This window comes from Triplophysa dalaica, chromosome 11 (genome assembly GCF_015846415.1).
Source record: "Triplophysa dalaica isolate WHDGS20190420 chromosome 11, ASM1584641v1, whole genome shotgun sequence".
Lineage (NCBI taxonomy): Eukaryota > Metazoa > Chordata > Actinopteri > Cypriniformes > Nemacheilidae > Triplophysa > Triplophysa dalaica.
The window spans coordinates 609,302-621,688 of NC_079552.1; the positions used below are offsets into that span (position 1 = coordinate 609,302).

At 41.0% G+C, this 12,387-nt stretch overlaps 1 protein-coding gene across 9 annotated transcripts in view; it reads left to right on the forward strand.

Annotated features, from left to right (window-relative positions):
• LOC130432230 (cilia- and flagella-associated protein 46) overlaps nt 1–12,387 on the forward strand; it is a 41,481-nt gene that overhangs the window by 22,536 nt on the left and 6,558 nt on the right. For 7 of the 9 annotated variants that reach the window (XR_008908444.1, XM_056761518.1, XM_056761522.1 and 4 more), the window contains 23 exons: nt 1–45; nt 125–339; nt 410–532; nt 622–783; nt 991–1,139; nt 1,335–1,433; nt 1,511–1,580; nt 1,694–1,837; nt 2,418–2,618; nt 2,863–2,969; nt 3,045–3,227; nt 3,396–3,531; nt 3,696–3,893; nt 4,247–4,435; nt 4,717–4,896; nt 5,001–5,111; nt 5,295–5,392; nt 5,519–5,595; nt 5,695–5,819; nt 5,901–5,998; nt 6,427–6,485; nt 6,733–6,885; nt 9,869–9,945. The exon at nt 1–45 is cut by the window's left edge and continues 103 nt beyond it. Coding sequence is in view for 7 of the 9 variants with exons in the window: in XM_056761518.1 (XP_056617496.1) it covers nt 1–45; nt 125–339; nt 410–532; nt 622–783; nt 991–1,139; nt 1,335–1,433; nt 1,511–1,580; nt 1,694–1,837; nt 2,418–2,618; nt 2,863–2,969; nt 3,045–3,227; nt 3,396–3,531; nt 3,696–3,893; nt 4,247–4,435; nt 4,717–4,896; nt 5,001–5,111; nt 5,295–5,392; nt 5,519–5,595; nt 5,695–5,819; nt 5,901–5,998; nt 6,427–6,485; nt 6,733–6,885; nt 9,869–9,945 (2,999 nt within the window). In the remaining 2 variants the exon portion in view is untranslated. The remainder of the gene's footprint in view (nt 46–124; nt 340–409; nt 533–621; nt 784–990; nt 1,140–1,334; nt 1,434–1,510; nt 1,581–1,693; nt 1,838–2,417; nt 2,619–2,862; nt 2,970–3,044; nt 3,228–3,395; nt 3,532–3,695; nt 3,894–4,246; nt 4,436–4,716; nt 4,897–5,000; nt 5,112–5,294; nt 5,393–5,518; nt 5,596–5,694; nt 5,820–5,900; nt 5,999–6,426; nt 6,486–6,732; nt 6,886–9,868; nt 9,946–12,387) is intronic. The other 2 variants (XM_056761519.1, XR_008908445.1) reach the window with 2 other exon arrangements.

The following is a 12,387-nucleotide window of genomic DNA, read 5'->3' on the forward strand; positions in this document are numbered from 1 at the left end:
GGGCCATAGACATCCTGATGTTCACAGACACACAACAGACCCCTGGTAAGTGTGGACATCACAGATAAACAACAAACAAACAACCTGCAGCGTGTCTGGAGTTATGTTTTGTGTTGTCTGTTAGCAGATGAAGTGGACGCTGGTGAAGCGGTTCCTGTGACGCGTCCGCTCGGTCTGAGAGTAAACGCTGTGGAGTCTGCGGCGCGTTTGTCTGATGTGAGACGTCTGGAGGGTCTGATGAGAGCACACACACTGATGGCTCTCACAGAGGAGAGATCTTCACCCAAACACCAGCATCATCTGCTCATGGCCTTGAGCTTCACGCTTCACATCTGGAAGGTACCTGCACTTCACGCGTCTCGTGCATCTCTTTCTCAGAAATCCTTCAAACCCTGCTTGTTTAATGCAGGTATCCATAGCAACGGCACAGGAAGTGATGAAGGACATGTCGAGGAGTCGGTCAGTGGGTGGTCAGCCTGTGATCCCCTCCAGGAAAGACAAAGAGCGACCGGATGAGAAGAAGCTGAAGCAGGTGAGAGAGAGCAGCAGTATACGGTGTAGATGATGTTTGTATGGCTGCATCTCATTTATCTCTCCTGATATGATTCATTACACGTTCAGTCATCTCCTGTGGAGGAGAAGTCTGGAGATAAAGCTCCAGAGATCTGTTTTCCCATCAGTCCCGAGCAGTGGGCTCAGTTTGAGTGTCCGGAGGAGATACGACAGGCTTTCTGTTGTGACAGCGGCCCGTACACCATCAACACCACCAGCATCTGCATGCAGGTCAGTCCATCTCCATGAGAGACTCATGTAAAAGAGGTCAAGTGCAAAGAGAAGGAGAAGGTTTGCTCGTAGTTTTTCTGTTCTTCTTCAGTTATACTCAATTCAACATGATGGGTTTAACAAAAAGAAAAAGGTCTTTGTCAAGTGTTGTTTAGTTTCTCTTCACACGATGAACAGTAACGTTGTGTTGTGTTTGTTGTGTTTCAGAAGCGCACTCTGTTTTATTTGGATGTGCTGGTCAGAGAGTTGGAGTCGCTATATTTGACCCCCTTGACCTTTGCTCCTCTTCATTTGGCGGAGGTCATCGCTCATGACCTCACACAGAGCAAGAGTCACTCTCATGTCTATCGTCTGAGGTAACATCCCATCACAGATCTCCTCAGTGTGTGTCTTCTCATTCACACAAGTCATTCGCTTAGATTTGACCACAGACAGACTTTTCCTGATAAACATGAGCTGACACTTTATATTTATGTGTAATGTGATGACATTCAGACTGCATGGACTGTGTGTGGATGGGTTGTATTTAAATGTCGTCTGTTGCGTGTCAGGATCATAAAGAACTGTAATGAGCTGGGCCTTCACTCTTCATCTCCATACTGTGAAGAACTTCAGAGTTTCACACACATTCCTGAAGATGAACAGACACGGTATGAATCTCTGACATCACTAAAAACATTGATAAATTCCTACTGTCACCGTCCAGTGAAAGGTTCTGTTGTTTAAGGAGTCATAAATCCATCATCAGTCAGAGAAACACAACTCAAGCTCCGTCTGACAGCAGCGTGAGAGATGAGGTACGGTGTTATATCAGGTCTGAAGCATTATAGAGACTCAAGATTATTCAGTTATTACCGGAATACAAGCTGGCAAATGAATCTGAGTGTCATGTGGTGTTGGTGTCTTGAAGACTTCAGTGGATGAAGGTGATATGGTGTTCAGAAGACGTCTCCGTATCTGTCAGCTGTGTTTGGAGAAAGCTGATGTGTGTCTCACTATAAACCTGCATGAATCTGCCGAACTTCTACTGACACGAGCTCGCACGTTAGCTGAGGTCACACACACAAGCACGCACGCATACATGCACAAACACACACACGCACGCACACACACACACACGCATGCACGCATACATGCACACATATACCTGCACATGCTTGATAGTTGCAACTTTTTGCATTTTTAGATTGTCCAAAAATATCGTTCTGTACCATTTATAAGCTTTTTTGCTTTCAATGACCTCAATTTTGGACCCACATTGACACGAGTCCCCATGTGTTGGTGTGCATTCAGATTTATGTCCTCATTGTGATATAAAAAAAGGCAACACTCACACACAGTTTGTCACTTTGGATAAAAGCATCTGCCAAATGCAGAAATATAAATACATATCTCACCTCTGGTTAATACATTTCTAAAGTGTCTTTTGGGACATCAAATCATTGATTACATTTAATCTGTGATCAGCACTCACTTTTATCTCATAATAATACTAAAAACTTAGTCATTTAAGCACATTAAAATGTATTTTATGTAGATTTGTTAATATTTATTGTTAACATTTTTAATAACGTAATATATTCATTTTCATGTCATTATTATTGATTCTTGTCATTATCGTTTTTGTGTTTTAGGAACTTGGTGACCACATGTCATTGGCCAAGAGCTTCCATCTTCTGGCTGTTCTGGCCAATCAGGAGCACAGATACAGTGACGCTGTTGATCTGATGAAGCAGGCGCAGGAGTTTGATGGAGATGAAAACTTCTGGTACTCGCTGATTCAGACGCTGCTGACAGCTGTAGCTGAACGGAGAGGACGAGACGCACATCATCAGGTTCAGATGATTGACAGCTGCTGACTCTATTATAAAAAAATATTATTCACAGGATGTTTAAAGTGAAATGTAATGTACTAACAGTAAGATCTCAGTCACACACAGTAGAAACATCATATATGATATGAATTCTTGTCGGGGTGTTTTTTTTGTCAGACATCACACAGGCGGGTGATACAGTAATAGTATAACTGTTTTGTGACGCTAATATTGATGGATGAAGTGTTTCTGACTCTGTTTTCAGGTGTGTGAGATTACAGCTCAGGCATGCAGAAGCTTCAGATCAGTGTTGGAACGGAGACAGAACCGAGCCGGAGTTCTGCTTTTCTACATCACATCACTAGAGATCAGGTGCAGTCTACTTGAGCCAATAATCTCCTCCGATAGACACCACTGCTCTTTTACTGTGTGTGTGTGTGTGTGTAGATGTGCGGTTGTGCGTCGTCAGTTGCTGTGTGCAGATGGCCGTGTGTCCTCACGGAGTGATTCATGTTTGGAGATGTTAACATGCGTCTGTGTGAAGCTCAAACACGCTGCTGCTGAATTACTGCAGCTGGGCTACAGGACACACGCCGCAGACGCCACGCTAGAACACGCCAACACGCTCCGGTAACTCACCCAAACACACATCATCCATGACATTAACATCATCACAACATCCCTCAGATGATCATAATGTTACTGTATAAAACACTGTAGGTCAATACATCTATTTTGTTCTTAACAATTATTGCATTTTTCTGTTATCATGAGTTGTGATGTGTGTTTGTCATGAAGAATCTTGGCTGTTGATGCTGCGAGTGAAGAAGAGAAACAGCGCCACCTTCTGGATTCATTCTGCCTCATGCAGACGGCCGTGTTACTTCAGGAGGACGTCATCTCTGATGTCTTAAACATTCTGCCACCTCATCAGGTATCACACATGAACTTAGATTTGAAAACATGATTTCCCGTGACGTGATCAATTTAGTTTCTAATAGAGTTTTCATGACAAATGTTGACCTGACAACACCTGCACTAAAGTGTGTTTGTGTGCTTGCTTGTTTGTTTGTATGTGTTTGTGCATGTGTGTTCCAGTCCGGTTGGTGTAACCTCCCAGCGGTGCGTGTGTGTGTGCGTCTGAGGCTGGCTCTCGCTGATCTCGGTCTGATGATGTTGGAGATTCAGTGTGCAGATGAGAAGAGAAGAGCCATCGCTCGAGAAATGATGACATCAGAGGAGAGAGCCGTCGAGGAGTTCATGAGGATCACCTCAGATCTCACTTCACACCAGAGGGTCAGACTCCACACACACACACAAACACACACACACACACTCACATACACAGACACACACACACACACACACACAGACACACACACACACACTCACACACACACACACACACACACACCTACACACACTCACACACACACACACACACATTGACAGTAACCGGTCTCTCTCTCTCTTTCACTCTCTCTTCAAGGGATAGTTCACCCAAAAATTGTCCCCATTTACTTGACCAGAGTCATTTCTATCCCTTCAATATAAAGTCATTAGGGACCTGATTCAGGGGGTGAACTATTCCTTAAAGTTTTGTGTCTGTGTGTGTCTGTGTGTGTGTGTTGTGTCGTCTCTCTCCTCAGGAGTGGGGTCGAGTTGGACAGAGTCTGGGTCAAGTGATTCTGACTCACTTGACTGCTGTGAATTCTCTCTCTCTGGACTGTACAGAGACCAGAGCTCGCACGCTCGGCATGATGGGAAAGTGTCTGAGAGTTTTAGCTCAGCAGCGAGACCCGCTGTACTCTTCAACATTGTGGGACGAGCCAATCACGGTACAGCACACACCAAATGTTACTTTAAATGCTTCTGAAAATATCCCAGAGATCAGCCACGGAGATATATGAGTCCCAGAATAATGATGATCATGATGATGATGGATGTTCTGTCTGTCTGCTGCTCTTTAAAGTTTGTGTAAAGAGTCATAGATTCACTCTGTGTATGCGTGTGTGTGTCTCTGTGCTTGCATGCACGTGTGTGTGTGTGTACGTGTTCTTGTGTGTGCATTTGTGTGTGTGTGTGTGTGTGTGTGTGTTTGCGTGTGTGTGTGTGTTAGATGTCCAGGAGGTGTGCTCAGCATCTGTGGTGTCAGGCGAGTGAGACTCTGCTTCAGTCTGTGACTTTGAGTTTGCAGTGGAGTCTCACACACTTGATTCCTGCAGTGTGTTGTGATCTGCTGGAGTGTCACGGTCAGTTTGAGCCCAGCGTCAGTGGACAATATCTCACACTGCTTCAGGTACATCAAACATCACACCGTAAATAAAACATCACAGGCCATGAGAATATTTGATCACATGTGTGTGTGATGTTAATAATGAAGGCGTTTGTGTCTGATCTCAGAGCAGTTTGTGCTGTGTCGAGATGTCATCTGCCCTGCGTGCGGTCAGTTCTGATCTGAGCATGAATGTGATCTCCAGCGCTGTGAGACGAGAGTGTGCGGGTCTCTCTCAGGTACTGTACTGTGAGTTTATAATGCACAGACTGACATCAGATCAGACCTGAACAATCTAAACAGTGTTGGAGGATTTCATGTTTGGAATCAAATGTGTCCATCAGTCTGAACGTGTGTGTTGTCATTATTTTTGTGTGTCTGATGATGCTCTTGTGTGTGTGTGTGTGTGTGTGTGTGTGCAGGTCTTCAGTCACCTGACCATAAACCCAGAGCACATGAGGATTCTGGGAGAAATGCCTCCAAACATGAAGATCCTGCTGCTCCAGCACTCTCAGGACGGGTCAGTGTGTTCTCTTCTGTGATCTTGTGTGACGTTTGCGGTTTTATCTGAAGTGATGTCATTGCTGCTGTTGTGCACTAGAGGGCAGATGTGTTGTATGTAACTTGTGTGTGTGTGTCTGTGTAGATGTGTGTTGTATGGTGGTTTCTTTGAGAAGAGGAAAAGCACAGAGACTCATAGAGGAAAGAGTGTCAACTCCACAGGTAACATCATCATCATCATCATCATCTGGAGCTCTTCATTACGTCACACACACACAATATTTACATGAGTGAGATGACAGTGTGTGTGTGTGTGTGTAGGTGGTCTGATGTGCTCGAAAGTGGTGAAGGTCTCAGTTCATCGCTCAGATCTTCTGCAGCTCCACAAACACCTGCAGGATTTCAGACAGCTGACTGCGCAGACGCACTCCAGCTGTACACAGACAGTATGACACACCTCTACTGTACTCTATTGTACCTGATCAATCAAGAGCAACACAAATCTCTCTCTCTCTTTGTCTCTGAAGGAACACACAGATGTGGATGTTGTGTTCAGGTCACTGGTACAGGAGATGGAGGAATATCTGCATCCTCTTCTTTCACAGTTTGACTTCTCATGCTTTAGGTACACACACACATTTAACTTTGTTAACACACACACACAAGCACTCACAAACACAGACACACACACAAGCCATTTAACACACCCATGTTGGTGTTGGTGGTTCACCAATGTATATTCTTCATATTTCTGCACTTTTACATTTTCAAGAAATCAATTTTATCAGCTTATTTTAAATTTTAAATTACAAGGACATCGGCATGTCCTCATAATGTAAGGGGCGTGGACAAACACTTGGATACACACGGCATTGCAAGGACTGTGCGTCCTTATAATGTAGGTCAAACCAGTGCACACACACACATCATGCACAGTTACTGATGTTTCCTTTGAGAGTGTGTGTTGTGTGTTTGTGTGTGATTATAAGTGAAGTGTGTGTTCATGTTTTATGAGGGTGTGTTGTCTCATTTCCTGCTCTTCTCTTATCACAGTGTGTTCTCTTCATCTGTCTCCACCGCTGCATCGGCCCGCAGCGCTCCTGATAAACCTGGTACACACACACACACACACACTCATGAGTGTCAGTGGTTTTAATATTCATCTATAAATGATCCTCGGGCTGTTGTTCAGGAGTTTATAAGATGTCTTCTATTGCTAAAGGAGGATTTTCACAGGAAACAGTTATGTTTGAGCTCTACTGCTTCCCATAATGCATCTGTGATTCTGTGTTTTATTTTTCTACTGTTAATTCATGTTGAAATGTGCACAGAAAAACATGTTTGTTGTGTTGTGTGCAGAAGTGGGCGAGTGTGTGATGATTTTAGCAGACCGGATGTTGTTGGATCTGCCGTTGGAAGCTCTGGAGGTTTTTCAGGCGGATGGTATCGTCTCAGTGTCTCGTGATTTCTCTCTGCAGGTTCTTCATGCACGTCTGCAGTCAGATGAAGCAGGTGAGAGTTTTTCTGAAAAGCTTTCTTTATCTTAAACAAACCAAAAAATAAGATCGTTCTATGACAACCGGGTTCTAAACGAACACCGCTGTAAAACTGTTGTAATAATGAATGTACTTACAAAACTGTAAGTGTGTCACGTCTGAAGTTAAGAGGGAACAGGCTTCAGGTGGAAGAAAGTATTTGTGTGTTAATCTGGTTTTACTGGAGCACATGTTTTCACATCCTCTCTAATAAAAACATGCTAATGAAAGTGATCTAATAAGAAGCGTTCTGTCAGGATTAGGGGCCCAGTAATGTAATCTCTTTACATTCACATTTACATTTTTATTTGTATAATTGATTCTTTCTGTGGACTCGCGCTTGACTCTTGCATGTAAATTGGTAAATTAAAAGCTAATGTGGTTTGTCTGGGCTCATACCTGCCGAGGGCTGTTTGGGGATTCACACACAGCAGGTGTTTACAGCTGCAGGGAGGATTCTGAACTAAATGACAAGGGGTTTTACGCTGCAAAAAAATGTGTTTTTTAGTGGAAATATCAAAAAAGTCATTATACAATAACTGAAAAATACACTTGAATTTAGTTTGACCTTTTTTTTAAAGAACCTTATTCAAGTTTATTTTTCTCACCCCATTGGACAGATCTTTTTGCTTGTTTTTACCATAAACTTACTTCATTCTTATTTGTGACCCTGGACAACAAAACCAGTCTTACGAGTCAATTTGAGATTTTTACATAATATGAAAGCTTTCTATGGATGTGTGAGTTGTTAGGATTGGACAATTTACAACCGTTTAAAACTGGAATCTGAGGATGCAAAAAAGTCTAAATGTTGAGAAAATGGCCTTTGAAGTTGTTAATAAGAGGCACTTTGGCAGGATATCCACTCACAAACATAAAGTTATTATATATTTATGGTAGGACATTTACTAAATATCTTCATTGAACATGATCTTTACTTAATATCCTAATGATTTTTGGCATAAAAGAAAAATCGATCATTTTGACCCATACAATTTATTTTTGTCGTTTCCTTAAAATGTTCCCGTATACTTAAGACCAAATATCTTATGTCATTTTTTTGGTCAAGTCATTTTATTTTGATTTAAGAACGTTTAGATATTTGTACTACAAAACAAGACAAAAACACTCTTTTTGTTTTTCATTTTTTCCAGTGTAAACTAGTGTTCAAACTGAATGTTGTTGTTTGGTCATTTAACATCAATAATCAACACAGAATATAAAAATCTCTAATGTCTCAAGATGTGATTTAGGTCAGATGATAAGAGTATGTGTTGAGATACAGGGCAGTGATTTGAGAAATGGGCCGAGAGACAGAAGGTCAAAGAGTAGATTGAATCCTCAGAGACGGCTGCAGTGTGTGCGGGCGAGCCAATTGAAACCACCTGTTTTTCATTTTATTTGTCAATTCCACAGACGTCTGTCCTCCAGAAACATCATGAAGTGTGTGTGGGTCATTCTCATGAAACTCTTCCAGTGATTTTAATAACAGTTTTCATCAGTATTTACTGATGTTTTAGGCATCAAAAGAAATCTCTAGGTAGTTTGCTTTACTAGAAATCTGACAATATACAGTCATAAAAAAAATTAGGTCAACATTAATAACATCCACTAGCAAACATGATCACGGCACATTAATAGCAGTCAGAAAACAACTGGTAATGTAAGTACATTTACATTTAGTCATTGAGCAGACGCTTTTATCCAAAGTGATTTACAAGTTGGGTAAACAATGGAAGCAATAAGGTCAAACAATAGGACAACAAAAAGCATAAATGCAATAAAATCATGTCTCACAAAGCCTACTACAGTGTACAGAGCCAAGATTAGTTTATCTTAAGTTTAAGTAAGCATTTTATGAATGTTTAAACATGAACGTTTAAATGAAACTAAGTGACATGTATTTCATTACTCCCCAGCCCAGGACATGTATGAACTGAAGGCACTTTGGATTAAAGCGAATGCATGTCAGTGTTTTGTCAGCTTTTTCTTTTCTTTGGACATTCATATGTACATCTGCTTATAATATTCATGTTTTTATGCATAAATAAATGTAAATGCTTGTAGAGAAAACAATAGAACAAACAAATGACCTGCCCATAATACACACCATACAAACATAAACAACATTATTTTAATCCCTGTTTTGCATTAAATACATATTAAATAAGATCACACTAAGAAAATTCACTGGGTTTCGTCAATTTTTAATAAATACTATAAACCACTGTTTACAGTCAAAGCACTTTATTCTTTTTATTTGATGTTTTCATCATAACAGGAGTTTTTAGTGGACGAGTCTTACTTTATTCTCTCTTTCTTTTTTTTTTGCTGAAACCTGAAGTATTTCTGTTATTTTTAGTCTCATGTAGAGACATATTCTGTATATTTAATAATCAATCATTTGCTAATGACTGTAATATAGTTTTTTTCTACAAAAATTTTGTACCAAAAAAGTTGATTCTTAAATATTTCAATCAATAAAACAGTTCATCATGGGAGGAAATAATAACACGAGAAGTCCGAAGTTTCCACAATATACCAAAAGAAAAAGGTTTAGTTTTGCATGTTAGAATCCAGTCATTGATGTCGTGACGTTTCAGAAGTTTCTAAATCAAAGTCTTGACAAACAGACATTCACAGATTCATTGCAAATGAGTTTTCAGATTTTCTGCTCACTAAACATTTGAATATATGGCGACTGAAGTCATCACGCACACTTGAAGAGTTTGAAGGAAGTTTTTTTTCTGTAATTATAAACGTGATTATGTTTACTGCAAAACACATTCAGCATAATGTGTTTACGTGACTTTTGCTGGAGGCGGACGTGAAATGCGTCCAAACAAACTCAGTCATTGATCAGAAATGTCGCCAGAGTTTGGCGCTGCCGGTTATTACGTGCACACTCGCGCCGCTAAGATGCTCTTTCCTGTTTGAATTCTCTTTCCTGTCGCTTACAGTTGAAAGTGACAATAAAAAGGAAGTTAAAGCTGGACGAGGAGTCAAAGGACGAGATCAAAGTAAAGACATCAAAGCGGTGAGTCTCCTAAATGAATCTGTCCACTGCTGATAGAGACGCAATATTACCTTATTACCTCTCTCTCTCTGTCTCACTCACTCTCTCTCTCTCTCTCTCTCTGTCTCACTCACTCTCTCTCTCTCTCTCTCTCTGTCTCACTCACTCTCTCTCTCTCTCTGTCTCACTCACTCTCTCTCTCTCTCTCTCTGTCTCACTCACTCTCTCTCTCTCTCTCTCTCTGTCTCACTCACTCTCTCTCTCTCTCTCTCTGTCTCACTCACTCTCTCTCTCTCTCTGTCTCTGTCTCACTCACTCTCTCTCTCTCTCTCTCTCTCTCTCTGTCTCACTCACTCTCTCTCTCTCTCTCTCTCTCTGTCTCACTCACTCTCTCTCTCTCTCTCTCTCTGTCTCACTCACTCTCTCTCTCTCTCTCTCTCCATATATCTCTCTCTCTCTCTCTCTCTCTGTCTCACTCACTCTCTCTCTCTCTCTCTCTCCATATCTCTCTCTCTCTCTCTCTCTCTCTGTCTCACTCACTCTCTCTCTCTCTCTGTCTCACTCACTCTCTCTCTCTCTCTCTCCATATCTCTCTCTCTCTCTCTCTCTCTCTCTGTCTCACTCACTCACTCTCTCTCTCTCTCTCTCTCTCTCTGTCTCACTCACTCACTCACTCTCTCTCTGTCTCACTCACTCACTCACTCAAGATTCAAGATTCAAAGGAGCTTTATTGGCATGATAAAAGAAAATTTACATTGCCAAAGCACAAGATTAAATATAAACATGCAGAAATACAGATTAAGATCAAAAATAAGATAGAATAAAATTAAAAGTCTATAATTAAAAATCTATATATATATACATCTCAATATAAACAGAAAAAGAGTTTTAATTAAAGTTCTCAATAAGGGTGACAGTGTCAGTTTGTGTGTGTTGTCCTGTCAGTGTTGTGTTGTGTTGTGTTGTGTTGTGCTGCTTGTTCTTTGGTCGTGGCAGGACTTGACATATCTCTCTCTCTCTCTCTCTCTGTCTCACTCACTCTCTCTCTCTCTCTCTCCATATCTCTCTCTCTCTCTCTCTCTCTCTCTCTGTCTCACTCACTCACTCTCTCTCTCTCTCTCTCTCTCTCTCTCTCTCTGTCTCACTCACTCACTCACTCTCTCTCTGTCTCACTCACTCACTCACTCAAGATTCAAGATTCAAAGGAGCTTTATTGGCATGATAAAAGAAAATTTACATTGCCAAAGCACAAGATTAAATATAAACATGCAGAAATACAGATTAAGATCAAAAATAAGATAGAATAAAATTAAAAGTCTATAAGTAAAAATCTATATATATACACATCTCAATATAAACAGAAAAAGAGTTTTAATTAAAGTTCTCAATGAGGGTGACAGTGTCAGTTTGTGTGTGTTGTCCTGTCAGTGTTGTGTTGTGTTGTGCTGGTTGTTCTTTGGTCGTGGCAGGACTTGACATATCTTGCAGCAGGTTTGAGCTTCTTGACTTTTCTCCCAGTATGTATGAGATCACTCTCTCTCTGTCTCTCTCTCTCACTCACTCTCTCTCTCTCTCTCTCTCTCTCTGTCTCACTCACTCTCTCTCTGTCTCACTCACTCACTCACTCACTCTCTCTCTGTCTCACTCACTCACTCACTCACTCACTCTCTCACTCACTCACTCACTCACTCACTCACTCACTCACTCACTCACTCAAGATTCAAGATTCAAGATTCAAAGGAGCTTTATTGGCATGATAAAAGAAAATTTACATTGCCAAAGCACAAGATTAAATATAAACATGCAGAAATACAGATTAAGATCAAAAATAAGATAGAATAAAATTAAAAGTCTATAAGTAAAAATCTATATATATATACATCTCAATATAAACAGAAAAAAAGTTTTAATTAAAGTCCTCAATGAGGGTGATAGTGTCAGTTTGTGTGTGTTGTCCTGTCAGTGTTGTGTTGTGTTGTGTTGTGTTGTGCTGGTTGTTCTTTGGTCGTGGCAGGACTTGACATATCTTGCAGCCAGGTTTGAGCTTCTTGACTTTTCTCCCAGTATGTATGAGATCTTGTCCTTTTGTTGAAACTGGTCAAAGTCTTTGTGTAAGTTTGTAAACTGGGGGAAGAATGTTTCTCTGATGTGTGTGTAGTTGGGACAGGAGAGGAGAAAGTGCAGCTCTGTTTCCACTTGGTTGTGTGTGCAGTGTGGACACAGTCGCTCTTCTCTCGGTGTCCATGTGTGTCTGTGTCTGCCCGTCTCTACAGTGAGCTGGTGATCACTGAGTCTGTACATGCTCAACACTTTTCTTAGTTTAGGGTCTGATACGCTTGTGAGCTATTCTGACACTTTATATTCTCTCTTTAGTGACAGATAGCATTCCAGTTTACTTTGCTGAGCTGTTGCTTCTGTCCAGTGTTGGAGATATTTCTCTTTTTGTCTTTTCATCATTTGGTT